The sequence below is a fragment of the Chamaea fasciata genome, unplaced genomic scaffold (genome assembly GCF_029207755.1).
Source record: "Chamaea fasciata isolate MVZ Bird 193981 ecotype frontalis unplaced genomic scaffold, bChaFas1.0.hap1 SCAF_3, whole genome shotgun sequence".
NCBI classification, from domain to species: domain Eukaryota; kingdom Metazoa; phylum Chordata; class Aves; order Passeriformes; family Sylviidae; genus Chamaea; species Chamaea fasciata.
Genome location: NW_027094088.1, coordinates 17,601,714 through 17,629,584, shown reverse-complemented (window position 1 = coordinate 17,629,584; position 27,871 = coordinate 17,601,714). Strand labels below are relative to the sequence as shown.

The window sequence follows — 27,871 nt, the reverse complement described above, 5'->3', positions numbered from 1 at the left end:
GTTTTGAAAAACCTCCCCTTTGCTCTTAGGCCTGTCCAGATACAACTGTGTGCATCTAAAATGCTGAGCTAGCCTGGTAATATGTCTAAGGTTCTGCCACAGTTGAAGGCAAGATCTTGGGGGACCGTCTGATGTGCTATTGCTCCTGAGAAGTGTCTCAGCTCCCCTGCCTGCCTGCCCTGACTCTGCAAATTGCTATGACAGTGTAATTAGGTGCCTACAGAGAAGTGTTAGCTCTGCGAGGTGACAGATGGGTTTGAGGAAAGTTGGGACTAACCCAGTCTGCTCCTCAGTAAGAATCTCTGGCTGCTGTTCAGTGGGCCAAGCTTGTTACCAAGACGTGACTTAGTTAAAGTGGAGTCAGTGGTACTCAGACTTGCTTATTAGAAATGTAAAGGGAAAGGGAGGCCAGGATTATTGAATTTCCATTCACTAAATCTGGCTTACCCCCAGCCATTTCTCACAGTCTAAGTTGAGCTGGGATCTCATGCTGTTGATATTTCTAGTTCTACGGCTAATGGCTTTTCTGGCCAAAATCATCCCTGTGCACACTCTGAATTTTCAGTCAATACGTAAAGGTTTAATGGACTGTAAATCTAATCAACAGCTCTGCCGAAAACCCTGACAGAAGAACAGGTTCCAGTTTCTCTCCTCTTTCCCTGCCTTCTGCACAAGGTAAAGGAAAAAAAAGTACAGTTAGAAGCTTGAATTTTTCCACAAATTAATTGGTGAAAAAATGCAAGATGCCCATCAGAACTTCCGATTGATTACGTTGGGTTTTTTTTACTTTTTGATGCAGCATATCTGTGCCAAATTTGAGCTTTGCAAACAAAAGAGCAGTATTTAAAGTAGTATTATAAGCATGGGAATATTCAGGAAGCGACACCTTTCCTGTAGTGAGCAAAGGGGAAGAGAAATCAAAAAAATCTTAGCAGCAGCACTACTCAAACACTGTACTATGGAGCTTATCAGATCACTGACATTCTTACAACCGTAGGAAAAAATATTGGCAAACTATCACAAGATGCATGAGCTATAAAACAGGACGTGCTGGAGTACTAAACCTTGACATATGGGTAGATTATCCCATGTTCCATCGTCTTGACATATGGAAACCATGTTGTCTAAATCAGGGTAACGGATCTGGAATCCTTCATGACAGCTGATTATTAACTTATCGCCAGTCCTGTATGTCTTGTTATGAACCTCTGCATCTTCAACATGTGGAACAAGGCAATCTGTGACTTCATGAGAAAAAGAAATAGTGACTTAATTAAAAGAAAAACATGGCTAGCTATTCAGTAATCAAGCTCTTATACAGAAGTTAACATTCAATACAAGTGCTCTGCTTAAACTGTTTGGAAAATACATGCATTTCAGTAAAAGCACCCTTTCCCTAGGAAACCACCATTTTATGAAGTCTATAGCACTGTAGGAGAAGCTGAAGGGATACAGTAATGGATCATTCCCCCAGCCTTTTTAAAACCAACAAAATTAGGAACCTTTAGGAAGACTGTGCTTAAATTTTGCCCTCCATTCATGATGTGTGCAAATTACACCCCTAAGTCTGACTATCCCAAGGTTCCATGCAAAGGCAGACTCTGACAGCACTAAGGACAGGACGAAAGAAAAGATAAAATACAGATATGGCACGAGGAACACAGAAAAGCTGCAGTTTTAGCAGAGAGACAGATGAAAATCAGGTACATTCACAAGGGTTTATCCAGCTCCATCCCACAGAGTTAATTATGAGAATGCCTTCACTTTAATCTCCTTGATTATGTTTTAAACCAGATAGTTTTGTGTGCCTGTATTCATATGCCTTTAGAGGGCATGATTTTTAGGGTCCTGAGCAGCATCTTGAGTGCTTGTAGAAGACTTTCAAGAAGGGACTGGAAACCTGAAGTGATATACAGGTATGGGCTCTAGTACATGTCTGTGACACATGCATCAGACAGTCACATATCTCACTCTAGGTACCAGTGCCAAAGACACCAAAATACAGAATGAAACTCAGAACACTGAAAGATGTGGAAAGTGGAAAGGGGAAGCAGGGGAAAAATCCCCTAATAATACTGAATAACTGAGAAACAAGCCAAGAGGGTATGAGGGAATAGTCAGGTTGACTCAAAATTCATCCTCATCACAAAGGCAAAGTGAGATGAAACAGAAGACAGGGAAGGATTAAATATTGGGAAAAAAAATTTGTTTGTCTGCCAGCAGTCAATCCATGACAAAGATGGTAATAAAAGTTTCCAGGCATCAAAACCCAAGAAAGATAAAAAAAATATTAAAAGCCTGTGTTATGCTGTTTTATTCCCCCAACACTTCTACCATGAGAGACAATTATATTCATTTAGGAATACTGTATTTATTATGAAAATAAAAAAAGAAATCCCTTGAGACTTGCATAGAAGAGAAAGTTTCTGCCATTTCCATGGGTAGTTCTTGCTAAAGAGGAAGAGGCAAAGCTAAATTTGTATTTAGCAATTAATTGTTAGTACGCACTAAGCAAAGTGATAGTGACAGCTTGTTTGTTTAGAAGCACAAGTAGAAGGAAGATAAATTGTCATTTAGCACTCACAAATTACTAAGAGCAAATGTATTTCATAATATTTTTCTTTACCTGGGAGGGGGTGTCTATTACTCTGAGACTCCATCACTATATTTTACTAACCTGAAGGGGGACAGTGTTGCTCCCCCAGTTAAAACATACTTGGTACCTTCCCATGGCAGGGATGTTTTAAAAATACATTGTATTTAGCTAACTTTTTGGTATGGGGCCTGAGCACATTATTAGTTAAAAATTCTTCCATTTCTCTTGTTACTTTTTAGCTTCTTGGCAGCCGCTTCAGGTGCCTCCTGCTGCTGGTAGCAGGAAGGGCTGGCAGCCTGCCAGGAGGGCTGAGAAACTGCAGCAAGAAGTTTTCTTAGAATTTATTCATTTATAAATGCACAAGTCTGGGAGGATCCATGCCCTAACTGGAGGCTGTAAAATACACTGGCGAGGGTGCAGACATTGCTTTCAAAGATGGAAGAGTCTTCTCTCTCTCTATAAAGCTAATCTGCAGAGAAGACAGCAGAGGATGCCCCAGAAGAAATGCCTTACACTAAGCCATAAATGCTGTCATGAAGAGGCTGTCCTGGGCACCCCAGGAGGATGGGATGAGATAGATGGAGGACCTGCTTGGCAGCCACACAGCAGGAAGCTGGAGATGGATGCCAGAAGATAAAGTTAGTGAACAGCTCCCTCTCTTGCAACAACCTCTTTCTGTTGCTATACAAATAAAGGAGGTGTGTGTACACACAGCACAGTAAAACATGAGATTTCACTTTCAAAGTGGGGGAAATTGATTCTGTAACAATGATCTATCACAGTAACTCCATCCCCATTATTCCAAGGAACAGCTGTAGATGGGATCATTTCAATCGGGTAGTTGTTGGCAGAGAACAGCGATAAGTTGCTCACTGCGCCATCCTCTGCCTGCCACATCCTGGCTGACTTTGATAACAGGCTTATTACAAGCCCCAGCTAAATGCCAGACCAATGGACCACAATATTACAGCTCTTTTTCCTGATGCCTTGCAAGCAAATGCTTTCCCAGTGGCTGAATTCATATTGTTTAGCACTTAGTCAGGCATAAACTGCAGTAGCCACCTCTCCACAAACAACTGGATTAGCTGGCACCAATTCTGAGTGTAAAAGCTAGAAGGAAGTGACTGAATTTTAAAATGTCCTGTCCTAGAAAATAAATTACTTTATTCTAAGTCCTTCTCAGCAAATCCGTGGAAGCTGCTAAACCATTTAAGGGAATATATGGTCTTTAACCAGCACTGAACAGCAAAGGCTGTGACTTACATTCCTTTCTGGCAGTTTTACATGATCTGCTTATATCTACTGTGTGAGTATTAAAATGGGCCAGCAAAAGGACACATTCCTTATCTTGCAGGGGCAGGAAGAGGTGGGGTAGAGCCAGCAGGCTCAACAGCCTGACAGGTATGAGGGCTCACCTTGCCCTTACTTTCATGAAGATTTGTACAATAGGAGCTCTTGGCTTTAGCAAACCAAATACATCCATCATCACAGAAGACTGGTCTGAAGAACGCAATTTGTTAAACAGGATAGTTAGAGTGTTTTGCTCTGTGCAAACCAGAGCTGCTCCTTCCAGCCTATGGGGAAGGAAGATCCTTACCTCCTCCCAAGAGCACATGGACCACAAGAGCAACTCAGAAGGAAGGCATGACCTGGACACCATGGAGATAGCCACACCATCCATGGGTACCAGCTGGCCTCGGATGGCTTGCATCTATTGCAGGTGAGCCCTTACCATCCAAAAATTATGTCTGCTCCATGCTAATCCAAGAAGGTGCTTGTAGGATTTACTTGGACTACTGCTGAATGTTGGCCAAAACCATGCCAAGGACCTTTCCAACAACAGTGTACACACTGCAAGAGTGTGTACAAATGAAGAACAGTGTCCCAATCCCTTCTCTGGCACTGTTTTGTTTACTATCTGTATGTTTGTCTCCTATCTGCATGCAGAGGTCAGATGCTCCTGTGTATCTCACTGTGGACAAGTCTCTGAATTAGCCTTGACTGCATCCAGTCACACCACTGGCAGGCTGGAACAGAGAGAAACAGGGAGGAAGGATGAAAGGAGTATCATGAAGAATTGGTTTGATGCAGCGTCAGCTCATCGACACCCTGTGCTCTTAAAAGTAAACATTTAAGAGCAATATTGTCTCTTGGTTTGTTTTTTTTTTTTCTTTTTTACTAGTGTTAAATCTACAGTACTCTGTTATTAGGATTGTTCTGTGGATGGCAAGTGATATTTTAGTGCATATGAAATAAAACTTTCTCTTCATTGTCTTTGCTTGTATTGCAACAGTGCAGAGAGACTTTGCCTAAGATCTGTGGCCATTGAGCTGTGGGCTGGTTACACATATCAGAGTGCTCATAACCAGGCTTAAGAATCAGCAAACACTGGGCAAGACAGGTAAGAGATGGGGAAATAAAAAATATTTCAGTCATCTCACAGACTCAGAGACAAAGGCAAAGCAAATGGAGGGCTAAATGTCCTACAGGAAAGCTGTAGACAAACCATGTACTAATCCACTACTTTCACTGCAGGTTTATCATCCCTGTCAGTGGGAGAATGAGGCACTGAGAACATCTCCAAGGTGTCTGCCTGCAGAAGCACAGGGGGAAGAGGGCACCGCTCTTCGCTTTGTTGCCATCTCCATGCAGACTGTAAATTTAGATTCAATCTCATAGGAAAGAGCTAGCATTTGTTCCAAGTAGGGCAACAGCCTCAGCCGCCACATTATCACAGTGGGAGAAGATTAGATTAAAGTGTGAACAACATGACATACTGCTCTTAAACAGTAAATACAAAATTCCTACCTCAGAGGTTTGGTATTTATGTGCACAACTGTATTAGAGCTGATGAAAGGTACAGTCACAACATGCTGTAGATCAACATATGAACATAACTCTAAGCACACAGATTTTTGACAGGGCATTTATTGGGCACCAAGTCATGCAACTTCATTCTCGTCCTGACACTTAAAATCTCCTGCCTCTTAACGAGAAATGACAGACCTATAAAATCAAATTGATTGGGTGAAGAGCTCCAGGCAAACGTATTAGTTCCAAAATCAATTACATTCTGAAACAGGTTGCTTTGCTTCCTTTGGTAAATAGCATCCATTTGTGATTAGAGATTGTGCTAGTAAACACATAACGACAATTAAACGTACATAACATATAGACATAAAATTATCCTTCACCGAACCCAAACTCCTGAGAATAAATGAACTCCAAAGTAGGGAGTGTTTTTACTGTTCAAGCTCAGCTGGCACTGCCTGACATTTATATATGCTGGGATGAGAGGCGTGTAGAGCATACCATAGCCCATGGAGCAGCCAGCCCCCGCCATAAATGGTAAATGCAGCATAAAGTTTATTTCACCTTGTGATAGGTAATGATGAATGGGAAAACATTAACTTCTCCCTTCTCCAGCAGTTGCTAGAAACTTCAAATTTCTTTCTATATATCATTACAGAACTTCTGCAATGAAGACTTTTATGTGTGTCATTAGACAGCTGAGAATCACAAACCCTGGTGTAATTCTCTCTTAACTTGTCTCCGGATGTGCCACGTTCCTACACTGTCCACCTCCCTACCATGGCCCTCTCTCAATATTCTGCTCCCAGTGTGCAAAAGGATCAGTCTAAAAATCACTTAAGCCAATGCTTAGGCCTCATGGACTTCCACTGAGCCTTTGCTTAGTATTTCTTCTGAATCAGTGGTGCTATTGTGCATTGGAAAGAAGAATTAATGCTGTAATCTAATACCTGAGGTATTATTATAATGTTAATCAGGGAAGGACTTAAGCACTTGCTTCACTAAATCCTAAATCAGGGTCCTACTCTTTGGTCCAAATACTAAGAAGCATTTTTGCATCTGCCTAATTTTGAGCACAGAACTTTAACAAGACTAATCACATAATTACAGTTATGCTCCAGCTTAAGTGCTTTGCTTGATCAGAGCATTGGCTAGCAATCCTTTTTAAGCGTTCTGTGCTGGAAAGTAATTATTATCTCTAAAGCAACTGTTGTCACATCATCCATCACATTCTCATCTTCCAATTTCTTTCTTTTTTGAAAACACCTGGCTCGAGTGTTGATCACACTGACATTAGTGGCAGTTTTGTTGCTGGTGGCATTGTGATAAGAAACTTCCTTCACAGATTTCCACTGGGCTGGAGGGCCTGGGAAGAGGTTTGAATATTCAATAAAACACATTAATGCTTATTTTGACAACTGCAGTGGATGATACAGGCAACATTTCAAAGATGCACATCAGCATTCCTAGCTCCCTGCTGTGCTTAAGGAAACAGAATTTCCAAGCATTAAAGCTTTTTCTGGTAGATCCATGAGCCAGTTTAGACACGGGCTGCTGTCACTCTATATGTATTTTTCCTTAAATAAACATGAAATGAGAGACAAGGTCATTTAGGAAAAGTGGCTGTCACAGAAGAGGGCACGATTTTCATACATAGTTATTTTTAAAATCATCAGGTTGTTTCTTTGAAGCTGATCCATGTGACCATACGATGAGGTGCTCTTGGCACCCCTTTGCCTTTATCTCTAGACATCAGCTGTCACCTCATGGGACAGCTCATGACTGTGCCCCTCATGGCTCTGTAGCCCATAGCCTCACACATGTCCAGGAGAACATATTTTACCAAAATTTCTGCTGCCAACAGGCCAGCTGCCCGAAAGCCCACACACTCCTTATCAGCTGCCTCTGGCTACTCTCTCCAATACCTCATGCATAACTTTCACACTGGCCACTATTTAGGATTGTTCCCTTCACATGCCCCTCCTGAGTGTGGTCTTCCCAGGCCCTGCTTGTCCCTGTTGTGGCACATCCCTGCCCTGGCACAGGATGCTCACACCCACACCCCCAGGATCACAAACAAGTACCTGCAGTTTTTATAAAGGCTAAGTGATGCATGATCCTATGCAGTAAGTGCTTCTGTGAGCCACATAACTGTTCAACTACCTCTGAATAAAGTCCATGTATTTATTTGATCTTAAATGGTGAAAGGTATAACCTGAAGTAGAATTTATCTCACTCCACCATGAAGACAATGAGGCAATGGTTAATGTCTTCAGTGGAGAAGTCACAACTCTAAAATGTAAACACTTAATTTAACTAACACTTTTCATGTCTGTTGACTTTAATAGCTCTGTTGACCAAAAATAAATCAACAACAAGGACAGGTTATATCTTTAATATACTTGGTAAAATAAATAATTTGTGCTGCTTGGGTGTACTTTGGCCAAAATTTACAGTTATGAAATTCAAATTAATCCTGTCTCTAAGACATAGAAGAAGAAAGCAGTGTAACATCCTAAGTATTTTAAACCAAATACAATTTCAAATATACAATAAAAATAAATTGGTTTATGCCATAATAGTCTGAATTATCTCAGAGTAAACTTCCACCCTGGCTTTAAACTTTTGCAGTCTATGTGTATTTGATTTTTCTACTTGACTCATGCATACATCATAAAACACTATTGTGTAAAATTCCTGATTAGCAGGAGCAGTAGCACTGGAAACTGATTGTATTTTCCTAGTAAAATATTGCAGAAAGGAATATTAAGTGGGCAGCTTTAATAAATATTTACAGTTACCTTACAATGGAGGTTGTTTTTCCTCTCTGCATCAATTTGTAACTAGTTAAAAGGGGAGGTTAAATTCTGTTTTCACATATCTTTATGTCCCTTTCAACACACACAGCCTCTCATGGTACAAATTTAACTGACAAACGAGGATTGTGGATGGAAAATTAAAGTATGCATCCAATAAGACACAGTGAAATGGACTCCAGCCTGTTGTGTTTTCTCCAGAGACACACAGACATGGTACATGGACAAGTTAGAAGAACTGACATTGTGAACAGCTTGAAGAAAACTGACTTACCTTCTTGTAGGCACACAGGTTTATCACTGGGTTTCCAGCTCAGGGAGCCATTAAAGTGTCTCACACAAAGTTTTTTGGAAGTACCATTGAGCCTGTATCCCTCTTGGCAATGGAACCGGACCACCACGCTTTCAAAGAAAACGCCGGCGCTGGGCGTCTTGTAGCCGTGCTCAGGAGCTCCAGGATCAGCACATGCCTGCAGGTCATCAAACCCTGTGTCAGACAAAGATACAATCAAACTGTGCTCGTTTACCCCTCATGCTTTTTCTATCTCTATCCATTACCTTCATGAGGACCTTGTATCTTCCATGTCGACTGCTAGCAGCCCTGCTTGGGTGCCAGGAACTCCAGAGTTGGGAGAGGACCCTCCCCCAGCTACAGCTGAAATGCTCAGGTGACAGAAGCACTCCTGTCTTTTCACACAGCTACTGGGGAAGCAGAAGTCAACCATGCTCCTCAGTAGCTGCCCTGGATAAAAATAAAGCATTTGACCCAGGCTACCAGTGGGGATTGCTCAGTAATGTATCTGTAATTACTTTTGGGGACTGTGGGATTTTGGAGGTCTCGTGCAGTCACTGGTAAGAATAATAATGTGTCAGAAGCAGAGCGGAAGAGGAAATAAAGGGGCATGAAACTTAATTGCCATCCAAAGACACAGTAATTGAAATAGGAGAGCTGCTAAGTACAGGGAGATTTCAAGATGGGAGGGAGATCTGCCACAGGGCAAACGGACACTGTGACATTGGGTGAATGGGACCCCCTTACCACTTTGGCTTGGTGGCCCCACCACACTTTCCAAACACTGGTATGGGAGTGCTGTATTACTTCACTGACACCAGAAGACAGTTTGTAAAGTCCTTTACGTCTACAAAATTAACTGTAAAATAACAAACTAAACCCCAACAGTTGCAATCATTAAATGTGCCTGTTTATCACTTTATCAACCTCATTTCAATGCCATTTGCATAAGTGGAAGCTTTTTTTGCTGCAAAGCAGCAAAGGTTTAGTGCAGCACTGAACAAGGGCTGCATACAGAAAGAGCAAATAGCTTTGGAACAGGAACAGCAGGGGGGCAATTAATGCTGGCAGGAGGGATGGCTGGAAAATGTGAAAATCATTGCATGGTAGTTTTCATGTTTTGATTTAAAAAGAATAGTATCAGAGAGCCTCAGCCACTTCCTGCATGATAGGAATGAGATGCCTCCACAGTGCAGTCAGAGAGAAGGAAGATATTACAGTAAAGGACTTTTGGAAATAAATCTCCGTTTCCCGAGGCTAAATCATTCCCTCTGCCAAGGGCTCGTTGTGACGCTGTGGCAGCCAAATGGAGAGCACTGAAGGTGATGAAGGGCTCTTGCATTCAAGCACTGAATGTCTCTGCTCAGTCCCCTGGCTGACAGCTGCTAGTGGAGAAGCAGGAGGCCCACACCAAGCCACTGTGCCCTATGTCCCATTACCTGCTCCTGTGAGCAGAGGCAGGACAAACCATGGGGTCTCCAGGGTGGATTGCACATTCCTGATTTCCAGGTCCTGCACTGAACTCTCCAACCAGGCTACAATTCCCAGGAGGTGACTTGATGGACAGAACCCAGCCCAAATTCCATGACCAACAGTCAGCTTGTGCCCCCCTGCAGTGCTCCAGCACCCATGGACCTCCCTCTCCACCAGCATACCCTCTGCTGGCTGAAGCAGCACAAGAGCAGCAGGGCAGCTGCTCCTGTGCAGCTGCACTCCTCCAGCCAGTGCAGTTTGTCCTGGGACCTGAAGGGTCAGTGCAGTGACCAAATCAAACACGTCCCTGAATTCTACCCATGCCTGCTCATCTGCCACACAGCTCAAGTCCTCCAGTGCAAATCTCCCTAGACTCTGCCATTTGCCAGTGGGATGAACGAGAAGAAGCACAGTCATTATGATCATGGGATTACACGCTGTAGGCAATACTTATTAACAGAGAAAGGCTGTCCATTTTTACTGGAGATTAAAAAGAAGCTCCTTATGCTTCAGACAGCAAACCCACATCCTTTAATAATGTCAGCAAAGATCTTAATTATTTCCCATTAAACCAAGGGATAACATGACATTTAGATCAATTTTGTTACTTCAGTAATCTCGGAATTTGCAGTCAGGCGAGGAATATTGTAACCCACCTTGAGATATGTGTCCTTTCTCACTAGCTGCATCAGGGAAAAGTACACTACTGCCTACCACTTTGCCTCTGCAGCAACATAGAAAAAGAAAAGGTGCTGAGGTCACACACAATTTGCTTGGTTAAAAAAAAAAAAAAAAAAAAAAAAAAAAAAAGAAGCGCCAAGCGCAATTCGCAGTTTTCATTAAGTCTAATATGCAAAGTTAGAGATTTTGTGCCTGTCAGCACAAAACCCAACATGGAAGGCAAGAATGTTTTCTCCCCTGGTGCAGGCTAATTCTGTGACCCTACTGCCACTTTTCTGGTGACCCTTCACAAGCAAAGATTTCCATTCCTCCTAGGGATCCTTTTGCAGTGAGTTGGTCTCTCAGGTTCTTTTTCTCAAGTGCAGTTAACGAGCAGACAGATCTTCCCAAGAGGAATTCCCAAGTAAAAACTGGAACACGAATGGGAAAATTGAATTATGCACCTTCTAGTTTCTACAGAGCCAGCAGCCAGCTGTTACTTAGCTACTGCATAAGAGATGACACATGGACTCAGCACAGGATCATGGCTTACTTGCTTGTTCCTGAAGCAAGGAAGAAGGGAAAAGCCTCAGGGAAGAGCCAGTTGGGCAGATGGTACATGCAATGCAGTAACACCTCATGGTAAAGCCATAAAGGCAAAGCAAACAAAACCCTAACCCCAACTTTGCTCCACAGATAGCAACAGTAGACTTGGTCCAAATCGAAGTCCTACTGGAATCAGTGGAAGGCACCTGTATGTCAGGCTTCCTTATGAAGGTGTAGATGATCCAGGCACAAAGCAGTGAAGCCAGGGCTGTGCTTGGGCTGGGAAGGAGGAAGGACAAGTATGAGGAAAGTGTGGGGAGGCTGCCCCTGTGCTGAGGATCTCCAGTGCACAACAGGTACTGCAGGTGTTCCAAAGGGGCAATTGCCATCATCCAGAGGAGCCAGGAACTGCTCTGATTTTCACCAGGGCTGCTCCTCTCTTGCACAAGAGCTGTGCTGAAATTTCAACAGCTTATTTAGCTGACAGCTAAGTCTATCAGTCTTTTCCAATTTAAGTATAAAATTTCTGGTACAATATTTAAGAACAATAGTGCTCAAACATCCCTGAGAATTGCCATCTTCCAGTTCTTAATGATAGCTGACTTGGACCGTTTACATAACAATCCTTTCCATATAATCTCATCTAGTTAAGCTCCACCCTATCAAAAATTTTTAAATACATGTCTTTAATGAGATACAGCTTGGTAACTTTTTTTCCTCACAATCTTTGTTTTCTTTTCTTTTTCAAAACTATGCATTTAAGAGCAGCTGCTCCAAGCTGTGATACAGTAACTTTCTGATGGTAGGAGTAATCCTATATCATAGATGAGGTGCTCCAATCTCTTTAGAACCTGATGAAAAAAGCCAAAACACTTCTCAGCCAGAGCCACAATATAAGTCTTTGGAAGAGAAAGCCTATCTTTTGGCTACAATAAAAAGCTACAATCCTTCAGGAAAAATGTATCTCAAATAACATAAAAAGTAACTTCGAACTACAATGGATTCTCTTTATTGACAAACCCTCCAGTGAGTCTTTGGGGAAAAGAAAATTACTGGTCTTTTTCTCATGGTAAAAAAGGAGGGAAGGGGAAATCACCATCACCACCTACCAGTAAAAATTATACAACACACTTGTTAAATAAAGTAGTCAACTTTCATGTTGCCTATATAGTAAAAATTTAGTAAGGCCAGCAGCCATCATAATCAATAATACATCATTAGCAGCAACTTTATGGGATGCTATTGCATGGCTTTAAATTCCAAAAGTAAAGACCACACAATTACTGCTGGAACTGACTATTTCAGTTATCAGAATAGGTTAATGTTGGGTCAAAGTTGCAGATTTTCTGTATCACAGCACCTTTAAGGGATACTGAATAAAATACCATGGACAATAATGTCTTCTTGGCAAGGTTAATGAGCACATAAGGTCACCATAACCAGCAAAGCATGCAGTTGATACAGAATAAATTTTGGGTTTAGTATTTACCAATTTACCACATTTCTACAGTTGGGCCAAACAGAAAATAGCAATGTTCTTATTCTGGATAATCCTCAAGCAGATTATATGGGTGCTTACTTTACCGAAATTACTTGGTATTGTCAGTCAGGTAAAATAGTGTAAAATTAATGAGAAGATTGAAAAATAAGCAATTCCCTCCTTGGGGTATAAAATGAACCACTGCAAATAACTTGATCGGATTGCTCCTAGAATTCTGCACTGTACGTTCTCCAACCTAAAATGATTCATCTCATCCCCAATGAAAAGCCTGAAATGTTGGAATCCGGGGAAAACTTCGTATGGGTGATAACAAGAAATCATGGGACCCACAAGTGAGCTTCAGATGTGCCTAAAAAAAGGCAGGAGGAAGAATCCCTCAGTTCATCCCATAAATCTCTTTTTCTCTATTTCTTTTTTGTTTCATATTTTGTTTTCCTTGTTTCCCTCTTCCCTCACCTCCATATCCTGAAGCTTCTTGTAAATTCATGGTGCTGGCAAGGTGATTTCTAATCTAGATTTGATGGACTTCTTTGCCTCTAAAGCTTCTATAAAACATTTCACTGACACACTGATGATGCATGTGAGCTCAGAACTGGCTGCACTCATTCTTAAACAGAGGCATCACTATCATTTCAGTTTGTAACATACACCCAGTGAATGAGAAGTGACATATAATGTGCAATAATATTCAAGATAGAGAGTATTTTCAGTGTTTGTCTTCAGTAGGATGGAGAAGGGGCTTCTTGTACATCAAGATCTGCTTTTGGGTTCACTAAATCTGTCTCAGCCAGAAGCAGAGGGAGGCAGCGGCTTCACAGACTGTGGCAGGACCAGACTGCGTGCACGCACATTTTAGAAGGAGTCTGTAAACACTGCAGGAGCAGGTTATCTTAGGCCATCTCTCAGTAAAAAGCCATTCTGGGACTAAAACAGAAGGGCCACGAGTGCAAACATGCCAAGGGCTTGCTTGTCTTGTACAAAGGAGAAGTCGTTTCCATCCCTTTAGGAGTTTCTGCCCCGTTTCTGTGAAAGCCACGCAGGCAGAGCGCTGTGTGCCTCTGGCTGTTTATGCTTCCTTGCTGTGGATGATGTTAATTGAACTATCCACGTACCCCAGGAACAAGAAAAGGAAGGATGTGCTTCGATTAGCATCTAGACTTGGAAGCGAAATTTAATTATAAAGCTATGATTTCATTAGTGAAATGCCGGCTAAAATCTAAACTCCCCTTAATCCCTGAAGGGTCACTAACACTTAAGCTTCCCGGAGACTTCAGCAGCTCTGTAAAACCCTGCCCTGTTTAAGATGTGAATCACAGCCTCCCTTGCTATCCTTGCAGAACACACTCACAACTCCCAGCACGGCTGGATATCCGTCCTCACTTGGCTAAGCCTTACCCAGGGCAGCCTGACAAGACACTGGAAGAAAGGAAGAAGTTCAAATTATTCTGTGGAAGAAACAGAACAGCAAAAAAGACCTCCAAGGGCAGGTATTTTGCTTAAGTCACAAGCTGATCTATCAAATCAAGAACACCATTAAGCTTCTTTATCCTTCCTATAACACAAGAGAATCACAGCAGAAACAAAGAAAATCAGTGTGTAATGCAGCTCATGAGCACCAAACTGACCCATCTGCAGTAAAAAATGAACATGCAAGCCTTGCATGAAGGGCAAAAGACTCCAAGAGAGGCAATTGGTCATTCAAAAGGCTGAAAGGTTGACTCGTTTGCAATTCCTTGTTTTCCTGATCTTTCTTCTTCTCCTGCAACCCTGGCCTCCCACCTGTATTTTCTATCCTAAGACAGAGAATATATCTATATATAGAAATCTCTACCAACCCCACCCTAAGCCAACCTACCACCTGCTCTTGCACTCTCCTCCAAGACTCTTGTGCTTCCAGATCTTGCCCACCACCACGTTCACCACCTCCCTTTCTCCTCCTCTCAATGGGCCCTTGTAAAGGAGCAGTCACTCAGAGATGCTCCAAGGGGAACAATCAGCTCAACCTTAAAATCCTCACACAGGTATGACAAGTCCCTGGGCATTTTTGTGCTAAAACAAGCTGGCATCTCCCTACAAAGCCCAAGAATTGCTGCTCCCTCCAGAGCAGGTACCAGAGGAAGGAATGTGAGTAGCCGTAAGCAGGATACAGTGTCCTCAGAGGACAAAATGGGTCTTCTAGGAACCACCCAGAAACTGCTTCTGCCTGGGAATACCACCAGGGAGAAAGGAGTACAAGCCGCAGTGTCAGCAGGGCAGGTTTCTGAGCCCTGCATAGATGACTGCAGATGTAATAACAGCATCTTTATTTCAGGGGTCACGCCTCCAATTAGTTACTCCAATTACCATTCAACACTCACGGCTGACAGCACACCCCAGCTGGTGCCTGACCAGTGTCATACAGCAGGCAACAAGTTGAATTTCCTACCCATGGAAACCATCACCAGTTTTAATTTTGAATGTGAACCTTGATGCAGAATTCTTTTATTGCCTTGACGCTAGGCTAATACGCAAGGAAAAACCACTTAAAATTGCTGGAAAAGGAAGGTGGTTCAGAATACAATCAGCAAAGCACTTCAGTAAATCCACAGCAAACTAAAAAGATGCATTTGTTTCTTCTGGAAAAGGAGTTTCTTCTAATTAACATCTTAAACAGCACAGGCCTATCCCTTTATCCCTTTAATCACAACTTCTCACAATTAATATAGCTATGTCATCTTTGTAAATAAGCCATTTCATTTATAATGCAAGAAGCACTTGTTACTCCCAGGCTTTTGTAATCCAACAAGTCTGACTGCATAATTTATGAACCCTTATGAAATGTCATATGCTGCTCTGTGATCCTCTGAACTTGCCATCACTTAAATGAAAAACAAAAGGCGGAAAGCAAATTTGCTGCTGGTTCTGCTGACAGAGCTCACTTCTGTGTTTTTGTTACAGAAAGTTACCATGGCTATCCTGGGATATGATTCAGGGTGAATAAAAGCCAATTTACCAAATAATAAATCCCACAATCTCCTCCCAGCTCCTAAACTTTTAAACTGGATATTTATTTTTCCAACAAAGCCATTGAAAATGAAAAAATTGGTACTCTGAGGCCTTGACTGAGGCTTACCCAGTCAAATCAAGTATTAGGCTGAAATAATTAAAGACCTGAAGACAAAGTTTGGTCAGCTTTCTGCAAATATAGGGTGAATATTTTCTGAATCTCCATTTATTCAGCTAGTTCAATTTAATGACTAGTTCTATTCAAGCTGCACACTCCACCAAAAATTTAAAAAAGAGAGATTTTTTCCTATTCAGTAAAAAAAAAAGCATGTGAGAATAAATGACTTCTTCATTTTCCAATAACAGTTCATGTTTCTAAGTTAATTTAAAATACAAAATGTGCTTAAATAAGCTTATCTCTGTGTATATTTATTATCCTTAAGGTAATTTAAACTAGTTTAAAATGGTTCTTCTTGGAAATGGTAGTTCCACATTTTTTATCGGAACCTTGAACATCTATGAATTCTAATTTCTGTCTATTTTATTTAATCTAGCTTCTATTTAATTTACTTATTCTAATTTCTATCTATTAAAAAATTCTAAACATGGTTTGACAAGGATGAATAATTTTTGGAACAATTCAGTTTTAAAAAATAATCAAGCACCACCTTTCACTGTAATAAAAACAAAAATGCACACTAAGCTCTCTATATGCCTCAGTAAAAGGGCAAATACCTAACACAACCTCTATTCATTTTGCTGATAAGGCACTGTAATAAAGATGATATTTGCCAATGTGTGCTTGTAGACTGGTGACCCATAAGCATCATCATAAGGAATTAAATATGTACAAATCCAGAATATAAAATATTAATACATCGCTTATGCCAAGATTTTCTTTTTACTGATTTAAATGAATAAGTGAGCTCATTACTTGGATTTAAACCAACCAAACCCCATTTCTGTTTTCATCCTCAGATGTAACATTTTATATATTAGCTGTCTAAGGGTTTCATTAGAGTTGCAATACTGTCAGTGTAGAAATCCAGCCTTAGGTCACTAAACTGGATTAATAACAACATAGAAAGCCACTAATAAAAATGTGACAAATAAAACAATATTCCCATAATTTCAAGAATGTTATGGACCTGCTGTGTTTTTCAAAAAGCAGTATCTAAGTATTGTTGTTTATCTGTCCCATATTTTTAGCACTCTGAAAAAATTTAATTACCATGAGTTAGTTTAAACAATCTTAGTCGAGACAGGCAACCCTTAAGAAATATAGCAAAAAAACCCCCAAAACATAAGAAATGAATCATGAGCTAGTTACTATAGTAATACCTCTTCTAGACCAATAGCATGTAATATTATTCATCACAGCAAATCCAAAGTGATGAAATGTCACACTGTTCAACAGAGATCCTTGTTTCTATAAGATGCAGGAATCAAATACTCAGGGGTATGAGTTGGGGGGTTGATATTTATGCTCTCATCAGCCACAGGCTTCCCTGGATAACACTATATTTTTATTGTATACCACAGTATGGTAATCCAACAATTTTTTTGCTTTTCAGCTGTGCTGTATAAATCGATTTTATACTTCCCCAAGACCAGGAAGGACTGGATATGGGGACAATCAGGATTAATGTGTGAATATCGTAATATTAAACTTTTAAATGAAGTGCACACTAGAGAAGACTGAGAGACAGGGGATTTAAAACACTGGTACAGACTAAAACAGGAGAGCAGACAGACACTGTTTCCAGCTTTTGCAAGGGTTCCTTATCACAAATCCTCTGATGGGTACTCTGGCAGCTCTCATGCCCTACAGTGATTTTTCCCTATTTGCACCTACCCATGAAACCATGGCCTTTCCTCTTAAATGGAGACCTCATCAAAGCCATCCATTTTCAATTCATCTTTTCCTCTGCGTACGTTTTACTTGCAGGTACTTATTTACTTAGCCTTGCAAAGTTGGGACATTATTTAGGTACAGGTCTAGAAGATGTAAAGGAAGACGAGGTGGCCTTGTGGGTATTTCCCACACGAGGACTGGCACTGCACCTTCCACATTTGCTTCAGATCAACCTGCAAAGTATTTCTACTCAAGTAAAGCTTTTAGAAAGCAAGCATATAATATCCACTGGGAAAAAAGAATAATATTCTTATTTTGGTTCTAATCTGGACCCAAGGAGAACTGCTTTTCTTCTATATTGAAAAGTTCCTGTATGCTTCTGTGCTCTGCTAGTACTGTTAGCATAAAACACAGATTTTACTCTGTTTATCTTCATGAGAATGCATTTTCTGAAGAAAAATGGAACATAATCATCCTGCTCTTTTCCAAGTATGTGATAAACCCCAAATTTATACAGAAAGGCAGCAGGAATCTGGCTGGGCACTAATAATGGAGTATTGTCATCATATCCAAACACTTTTAACTTAAATTACTCATTTAAAGTACTCTATCCTGTGAGTTATTCTGTCCATACTGAGAAAACTGGAAAAATCAGTGGGAGGTTAAGATGATGCAGGAACATTTTTCTTCTCTTTCATTTTGATTCATAATTGTGTTACACTTAATCCTCGTGTGCCCATTTTCCTCATAAAGTCCTTCCAAGGAACTCCCAACAGATAGAAAGTGATGGGAGGCTGCTCACAGCATCGGAACAAGCAACTCAGAGCAAAGTCTCAGAAGAGCCAGGGAGCAAGATGGAAACATTTATAATTAAAATGCTGTGCAGTTACACAGCCACCATGTTTAACCCCCTAAAAAAATCGAGAAAAATGTCAATGACAAATTCCACTGGCATACTCAATCTCTCTGCCATCACCAAAAAATCTTTGGTGTACAAAGTCCCCTCTGGTCCAGTATTTCCCCTTTCAGTGCAGTCTGTTTACCCTCTAGTCAGTTTTCTATCAATTCTCCAATTCTTCCATGACCCCAAATCTTCACAAATACTTTCCCTAGTGGCAGTTTACAAAAGTCAAGGTGGACAGTATCTGCTATATTTTCATCCTTGGGAAACCAGCTGTTTTCTCAGGAGATTAACAGATTATTCTGACACAACCTTTCTTTTAATACAGGTTTTATTTTTTAATAGGTTTTATTTTATGTCATACCTCCAATATTTTTAGCCTTACTACCTTAAAACAATTCTAAAATCTCAAATTTTTGAATTAAGAGAGCCAAGTCCCTGATTGCCAGATCCTGTGGTTTTCTTTTTTTCTTTTTTTTTTCTTTTTTTTTTTTTCTCCTTTAATCTGTGAATATTACAGATAGTGTATTAGGGAAATACTGGAAGTTGCTCTATTTCAGGGGCAGTGAACTTAGGCAGAAGAGGAGGAAGCTGAGGATGGAAGAGAAACCAAAGGAACTGGAGCAGGAACAGCAGGAGAGACTTGGCAAAGGTACAGAACTGGGATGTAGGGACATACAAAAATATGTTGGCCTGGAAGGTGACTGACAGCTGTTTGGATGGTGATGCCACTAGCAGGTCAGAGAGGAGGAGATGGGAACATGAGAAGCAGCCCAATAGGGTTCCTAGGGGGCTAAAACATGGAACTGGAGAGGGACAAGGGGGAAGAGAGGAAGAGACATTCAGTCATGGGCAACAGAGACAGGCAGTGCCTCACAGGACAACTTTGGAGGCTGGTAAGATGCTGTGAGAGCCTTCTCAAAGGTTAATGGCCTACCCTTTTGGATCAGAAAAGCATGATTCTTTTTTCTTCTGACGACACCTCCAGAAACTACAGACTCCGTAATATACTTGGCATTGACAACACTGAAGTGGAGACTGTCAGATAATTCTGATACAATTTATATAACATATACACATCACTATTAGTCAGCTGAAAGATTGAGAGTTAGGGTATTCTTGTGCACAGATTATATGTATTGCTGAGCTACCTGATGCTCAAAATATTTTCATAAAAGCCAATCTGAAAATCACTTATGCTAGTTAAATTTAAAGATTATGGGCTTTTGTTCTTCAGAAACCATTCACATCCCTACTTTTCATGAAAATAGGTTCTCATCGTTTTGAAGAAATAGAGGAAGAATAAGCTGTTATTAAATTGTTATGGTACTGTTAAGTTGATTAACTGGGAACTAGGAAAAGTCTAGAGCTAATAAAGTGATAGTTCTTTGTTCTTATTCAAGGGACAGGAGTTTTAACCATATACACAAGCAACTCATTTGAAACTTATTTTTCTTAATAGATACTCATTTGAGGATTTCTGCAGCCTCTCTTTCCCCAGGATGTTAGATGGTTCTTATCAGAGCAACAGCTGCAGCAAACCTAGTTAAAATAAAAAGCAAGCAGCACACAGATCCATATATATGCTTTGCGAGAAACAGGCAGCATATCCAGATTTATATGTGTGCCACTCCCCTAGGATATCATAATTGTGTTTGTTCTTTTAATAACTTTAGGCTCCAGTGATCAGAATAAAAATTCTATGCTGAAGCTAATGCTTCATCCTTAGTTCACCTCACTACCCTGAATTATATAGTAAGCAGACTTAAATAAATGCAGGAGTCTGGCTCCTTCCTTACACCAGACTCCAGCCACACACATAATAGGTTGCCTGATTTAATTCAGAGTCTCTCTCTTCAAATCTTATTTTGTTTTTACAAAATATTCTGCTCAGCCATTTCTTTCCGTGCACAGCTTTCCAAGCCCGCCTTCCAGCATTTGGTGAATTGCAGTCTCCCTGATAGGAGCAGCACATCAAGCTTCCTGACTTGCAAGAGCAGTTGGGTTATTTAGACAATCGTGTTCTTCCTAATTATTATATCTACACTTTACATTTACAACCTCTTTCCACAAACATACCCTGAATAACTGAGTGAGTTGAGCAGCTTATTAAGTAGGCATGGCCTTTCAGCAGCTATTGAGACTACAGCATGCCAGTCCTAATCTAATGATTGCACATGATTTTTTAATTACTATAACTATGCTGCAGATTACCTTGTAATGAAGACAGATTTATACAATCTATACAGTTCCCTTATAGATTGCCACTATCCATGAGGGGCGTTGAGACAGAGGCCATAGGTAGCACGGGCTAATGGGACAGTGGTGAGCAGAAAGCCAAACCCCAGTCAGTCAGTACCTAGAGTCCAAAGTGTCACACAACATAACGGCTAAGAGTGAGCTGAACATGCCTAAATATACCCCCATTTTCAGTTTCTGACCACCTTGAAGGACTTCTTTCTTACATGATCTGACACTGTCTTGAACTCTATTTGAGACCAGAGGTAACTGCTTTAGGAAGTTATAGAATCATAAAAAGGTTTGGGTTGGAAAGAATTTTGAAAACAATCTAGTTCGAGCCCCTGTCCTATGGGCAGGGACACCCTTCCACTAGAGCAGGTTGTTTAGAGCCCTCTCCAACCAGGCCTTGAACACGTCCAGAGATAGGGCATCCACAGCTTCTCTGGGCAACCTGTGCCTCACCACCCAATTCTTGCAAAATTCTTGGAGGCCTTGCTGGATTAGGCAAGACTGTTTGTCTTTGTTACATGAAATGCATGGGTATTTGTTGCCTCCAATAACTCAAAACCAGCTTCACAATAAAACTCCAAGCAAGGCTGTTGATAATGCTGGTGGAAAAAGAATGTTGATATGCACTAGTTCCCTGGCCACCGCATTATGTTGACCCTTTTCTCTTCACCATTGCCAGTCTCACTGTCCTCCTGAGAACAGTAATGCCCCTTTGTTTCCATATCTCCTCTATCCTTACTTAACTTTCTTCTGTGGCTCTGCTGGGTGCCACCTTCCAAACACCTCCCTTAAAATATTTTCCTTTCTTCCTTCCCATGGATGGAAGTCACCCAACATAATTTGACATCCAGTGTCCGGCACCAAAAGTGCCTTTCTAGAATTGCCTTAAATCCCATGTCTCTGTTTTTCCCAGTAATGTCTCTGCCATCGTGTCAATCTCTGCCAGGACCCAGAGGGCACTGACTGGCCCCACTGGAACCCCCACTCACACCGTCTGCCCACGGTCAGGAGCTCCAGATAGCTCAGCTTTGGGCTCTCAGACCTTGCCTGGGCTGTGCCTGTCTCCAGTCCCATCTTCTGGGTGAACCTTGGACCAATGTTGGACCCATCAGCACATTCTGCTGCTCTGACTGGATTCATCCCCAGGCTGCTTCTGGGGCTGCTCCTGGACCCCATCACCAGCCCCCAGCTCTGCTGAGGCCCTGTGGGACTCTGCCCTGGTCAGTGAGAGCACAGCCCCAGTTCCCTTCACTGTCTTCCTTTCTTTTCCTGGTGAAGTTCAAGCTCCTCAGCCTGTTCTTCCTCAACATATGTCTCTATGCTCCATTTTTTCTGTGTCCTGATTTTCTTATACATTCTCCCCAGGATATCATTTTGGCTGCTTTGTTTTTCTCAAGCTTGAATTTATCTTTTTATGACACCTTCCTATTCCCCCATTTTTCCCTTTTCAAGTCCACTTGTCTTTTAAACCCTACCTCAAAACTCCATTTAACTCATTTATTCAAGCTGCTTTCCCCTTTGAGGATTGTCCTCCATGAGGTCTTTGAGTTTAGCCAATAAAATTCACAGACAAGAAAGCATCTTACCACACTTGGTGGTCTCAGACACAGTCTGCCCTAACCTTGGACTGAAAATCTTAATCTTTTAACTATTTGTTCCTGGGAAAAGCCACCTTTCTTCACATATCATTAATTTTCTGTGAATATGTTGCTGTAACTATAAACAGAGAGACTGATTGATCTGGCCTGGCTTGTTGTTAAGAAATACTTGTTCCTGGGATGAAAAGGAGTCTCTCTGCTCATGATTGCTGACTCAAGCCACTTGGTAGCCCACATGCTCCTCACCAAAGACATATCAATCATCACACATCAGGCAGGAGTGACCTCCACAGGTAGTCAGAAGTTCCCTCACTAAGATATCACACATGGTTTCACCCAAAGTTATTTCCCACTCACAAAGTAGGCCTGTCCTCCAAGCATTCAGACCTTCTGCTCTTCTAAAACGCAGCATCTTGTGCCTGATCAGCAACCTGATGAAACTAGGCAGAGATATGGGAACGATAACTGTATTGTTTTTATTTTCCACTGTCTTAATAGAAAAAAAAAACTAAGTATAGATATATGTCCTTGTGCATTTTAAAACTCAGCATATTTCCTTTATCATAGATACAATTATACACACAGTACACCACATACACAAGTCTAACTGGAAACTGAGTGTAGGCTGAGGAAAAAGTGAGAAAACTGCCACTTCTCAAAGTCTCTGTAGCAATCCTGGCTGAAACATCTCCATTTTCTCTCAGGAGGCAAGGGATGCTCTCTCAGCATTATCAGCTGTTCTACATGGTATGGAAAAAAATACAAGAGCAGATACTCCAAATTGGGATGAGTTCAGCATTTTTTTACAGTTCATTTAATCAGTAATCAGGTAAACCTTATCTGGTGCCAAAACCCCACATGGTTATACCTACTTTTGAAACCTAGCATACCCAAACGAGGGAGGAAATTGCTTTAGTGTGATTTACAATGGCAATGAAGAGTTGTACTCTTTTTGGTAATGACATTGTGTGATACATTTTCTCTTTGGGGAGAAAGGCTCTGAAGTGCTCTAAGCTGTCTCATCTACCGCTACAGACTCCAGCAAAATTGTGGAATCCTCACGAGAATCACGACTGTATAAAAATCCAGTTATAACCCACAAGCTTCTCTGCACTTTGGTTGTGTTTTTTTTGTTGTAGATTCTAGGCTCCATTAAACTTCCATGGAAAATTTCCCAGTTTTATAACTCATTGGGTGGGCCATTGAAAGGGCTTTAGCTGTATATTATGGCTGCTGTGTTTGTGGGCAGCTTTTGGAGTGAAAGGGGAGAGGCAGAACCTGATGAGGAGGGAGCGCAGCTTGTTCATGACCTACAGAAAATGAACGAACTGGGAAGCACAAACTCCCAGTGTACAAATGGGAAGGGCACTACTTAAAACCAGTCCTTGCTGGCCCCAGTGGCACTGACCCTCCCACTTCTAGGGCTGGCAGAGGCTGCCTGGAGCTGGTGTCTGTCCCATCCGCCTTGCACAGGTAGCGTGTGCTGCAGCAGCAGGCTGTGCACTCTCTTTGCCCATGAGATGAAATGCATTAGCTTCCACTTCCTGCAGCCACACTATTTACCAGATGGATTCCTAACAAACAGCAGGACCCAACTGCTGAATTATTTTACATATGCTTGGAAAGCCTGGGAGGAAAATAAACACAAAATAAATTACTAATGGGAATTGAGTGATGCATTTTTGAGCGCAACAGACCCCATCATTATTTCAAAAATCCTCTGTGCATTACAACTCCATTTAAGAAAAGTCAAAAATCAAAGTAGTTTTGCACTCCAAGTGAGATAACAGGTCTAATTTTCACTCAGTAGAAATATGAATCCTGTTCCTACCTGAACACCTGTTCATTAGCAATGGTGTACAAATATGTTAAAGCTCATATTGTCCTGCAAATATGCTTCAGCTTTGCCTGCAAGAAATTCCCTTTTCCCTCTTCACTATGAATTTACATTGCTGCTTCTGTACAACAGCTATTATTATTATTGCTATTATTATTATTATTGCTATTATTATTATTATTATTATTGCTATTGCTATTATTATTACTATTTCTTTTGGTTTGAGCTTTCAATCTTAGGAGGTGCTCTCGGTTTTTCAGCTTTTTTTTAAAAAAAAACAAGATCCAAATGAAATTAACGCAGCCACGAGAGGGAGCCTCTGATGTCTTTGTAGAGAAGAAAAAGCTATTGACAGTGACAGAGAAATTAATGAAAATAATTATAGTTGAGAAATTGAATTCCAAGAAGCAGTGACTTTGCCTTAAGACCAAATTCTATTTCAGTGTAAGGTTTTGTGAAAAGATGTAATTTATAGTGTAACTACCTCCTTTCAATATGCAAAATATTCAGCGGAAGGACAAAAATCTGACTGGGATGAGAAGAACTTTGATTAACAGTTGCTTAATCGAAAAATGCAGCAACTCTTCAGCCACAGTGAGTAGCAGAAGCAATTCAGGCTACTCAAGAGAGCCAGCCCTTTGCAAGCAGATATTAATATATAAACAAAAGGAGGGTAGTAGAGTAGTACCAAATTTTCATTATCTAGACATAAACTTTTTTATGGATTTCACAAAAGAAAACATGCAGCTTCTTTCCTCTGTGTGAAGCCTGTGTGAACACAGGTTTTGTACATGTCACGACTGCCTTGGCAAGAAGGGGATGAAACCAGAGCTCTCCAGAAAACACAGAAGAGCTTTCTCAGAACTCCCAACATCTTGCATAACCTTGTCATGTTCCCTAGACAGCTGACCTTCAAAATGTCATAAAAATAGGCAATATTAAAAGTACACTTCTAGAGAGTAGCATCTGTGCTTTATATCCTATTCCTGCCATGGCTCTTCAGACGAAATCTGCCTTAAAGCATATTTTGCTTAGAGGATAAAAAAAGGATATAGTATGTTTGCAACTAGTATCTTCAACAGTATATTTAGTGAAATATTCATCACTTGTTCTAGTCTCTGAACTATTTCTGAATTGCTTATGTCATTTTTTAGAAGATACTCACCATATAAAGACCTTTTATGTTGGTATTTCTTAACTATCATCCTTCTAACCAAGAAATTTTGCCACAGGGGCTTTACTTCACAATTACAAAAACTTACGTTTTAGTTTACTTGGTCTGGAACTGTGAAACTTCCCTTTCTCTTCCTTCTAATGGAGGAAAATACTGCCAGGGAAGTACCAGACTGATTTCTTGGATATATGGTACTTACCATCCTTCCTCAAGATGCTTGTCATGCATGCTAGGGGACTCAGTTCTGGGCTTTTCTTTCCCATAACTGGCATAAATATGCTACTGGAACCTACATCAGTAACACTTCTCAGTTGAAGCTATCTTTCATTCTCACATCCAAAATAACTCTGCACAGGCAACCCAAGGAGTAACACAATGGGCTCAATTAGGTATTTAAAAAACCTTGTCCTAATATTTCCCAAAATCCGAAGCTATTAAGCCAGAGATAAAACAAGAACAGAAAATTTCATTTAAATGCTTCACTACAAAGTGACAGGGCACTGAAAATAAGGATTCCTACTGAAGCAGGTTCAGCTACAAGCCTCCTTGCCAACTCCACCTTCCCCAACACAGCACAACCCCTCTCGACTACACATCTGTTCATCACACCTAATATAATCACAGTTATATAAGCAGCTCCAGCACAAGGCACTTGATATAAATGTTGATGTCATGGTGATTTTTAAAAACAACATTTCTATTAACATTCTGTCTTCAGCCTTCCCAGCTGGCTGACTGCAGACCATTTCCCAAGATGTTCCAGTTCTTCCCTGCAGAGCTTTCTCATGTATCTTAATAATAATTCATAACATTTCTATTGCACCTTTTACTTTGACTCCCACTGACATATTCAGCTGTGACTTCAGAGCAGCAGTAATACTGTTGTAGCTGCGATTGCCTCCAGGATACATCAAGGCAACATTTGTCAGGAAAAGAAATATATTTTACTAGACCAATTAAGATAATTATAAAAAACAGACCATCTCACAGCCGCACAAGGCCTTCCTCACAAAATCTGCTGTATTGTCTCTCCTGCAGTTATGAACTAGAAAATGCCTGCTTAATAGTGTGCTGGCCAGAAGATTGAAGTGATTGGGAATATAACCTAACCTCATTACAGGAGTTATAAGTTTGCAGAGATTTTATATTTCGAGCCGGGGCAAAATCTAATCAAACTAGAAACATATTTTCAAAAGCAGTTTTTCTCTCTCTCTCATCATTAGACTCTCCACTGACCTCCTTAACCTTTTCATATATACGTGGATCAGTGAGTAACTATTTACATTTTACATGCTGAAAATTAAGAGGCCAAGAAATGCATGCCAGAACAAAGAAGAGAATGTAGATCTATCTGATGCTAAAGCAATCAAGGAGAAAATGAGGTAAAATCACTTTGCAGATCTGTTCCAGCATTTTCCCTCCCCAGTTTCAGGAACGAGTAAAACAAGCAATCACATGCCACAATAAATTAGCCCACCTCCAATAGCATACACACAAGGCCGAAAACCAGTGAGCAAACATCACTGAACATAGTCTAAAAAGCGTAAAAATTATTTTCCTTTTGGCAAAGATGTAAAATGCTATGCAGTAAAATACCAGAACCCTGAGTAGATGCTGATTGCAAACTTCTCCCATTGCCCCAGCAGTGCTCTCTGATCCCAAGGAGTTAAATTCTACAATCAAGCACAGTTCAACTTCCACAATCTCATCTAAAACTGGCACCTCTGATGCAACTGTGAAAGGTCATGAGGAGACCATGTGGGATACAGACACCTGAGCAACCGGAAAATCCATTTTACACGTGTGAGTTCATTTAATTATCTACTTAGATGGCAGGAATCTCTTGTCACTGTTGAACTAAGGTCATTGAATCATGAGCTTAAAATACAGTCTTCTTCATCCCCCTGTCCAGATTCAAGGTTTCAAGGCCATCATGGCTTTTATGTAACAAACTACGAGATGTCGCCAACGGAGCAGTCATTTCATTGCTACACAAGGGAAACGTACGTTCAGAATCAGATATGCGAAGAAATGTCTCAAAATGCATGTCTGTGAAATCAGTCACTTTGCAACTTCTGAAAATTTTTATTTCTGTGTGGTATGTCCTTGCCATATTTGAGAGATGTTTGGTATAATCTGTGCAATGGAGAATTACATCTAGGACTGACTGCTAGACAGCACCTAACTGTAATAGCCAGCATATTCCAATGAAAGCCAGTTCATTTGACCTTCTGCATCTTGTTTCAACCAAGCCAGGAACACTCCTGCTAAGCCATCTGTTCCTACCACGGAAGCAGCAACACAAGGACACTGAAGAAGACGAGCTGTGCCTGAGCAGTCTGGTCCTACTTGAGCCAAGGCAGCATACGGTCATGTTGTGTGTTCACCAAGACACCAGTGCAAAGAACTTCCTAATTTCAGCTGAGGATGGTAGCCAGGCTAGCTAAAAACAACTGTGGCACTCATAACAGCAATAACAAGGGTGGTAAGAGTAACAGCAACAGCAAACCAGAACAGCACTGCCCTGCCTAATGTCTTTATAGTTTTAATTTTCTGCCTTTCCCTTCACTCACATT

At 40.9% G+C, this 27,871-nt stretch overlaps 1 protein-coding gene across 4 annotated transcripts in view; it reads right to left on the bottom strand.

Moving 5' to 3' along the window:
- SUSD4 (sushi domain containing 4) overlaps window positions 1-27,871 on the bottom strand; it is a 72,043-nt gene that overhangs the window by 21,587 nt on the left and 22,585 nt on the right. For 3 of the 4 annotated variants that reach the window (XM_066178208.1, XM_066178210.1, XM_066178209.1), the window contains 2 exons: window positions 8,498-8,710; window positions 1,065-1,244 (listed from right to left, as the gene is read on the bottom strand). In XM_066178208.1, the coding sequence (XP_066034305.1) occupies window positions 1,065-1,244; window positions 8,498-8,710 (393 nt within the window). The remainder of the gene's footprint in view (window positions 1-1,064; window positions 1,245-8,497; window positions 8,711-27,871) is intronic. The other variant, XM_066178212.1, reaches the window with a different exon arrangement.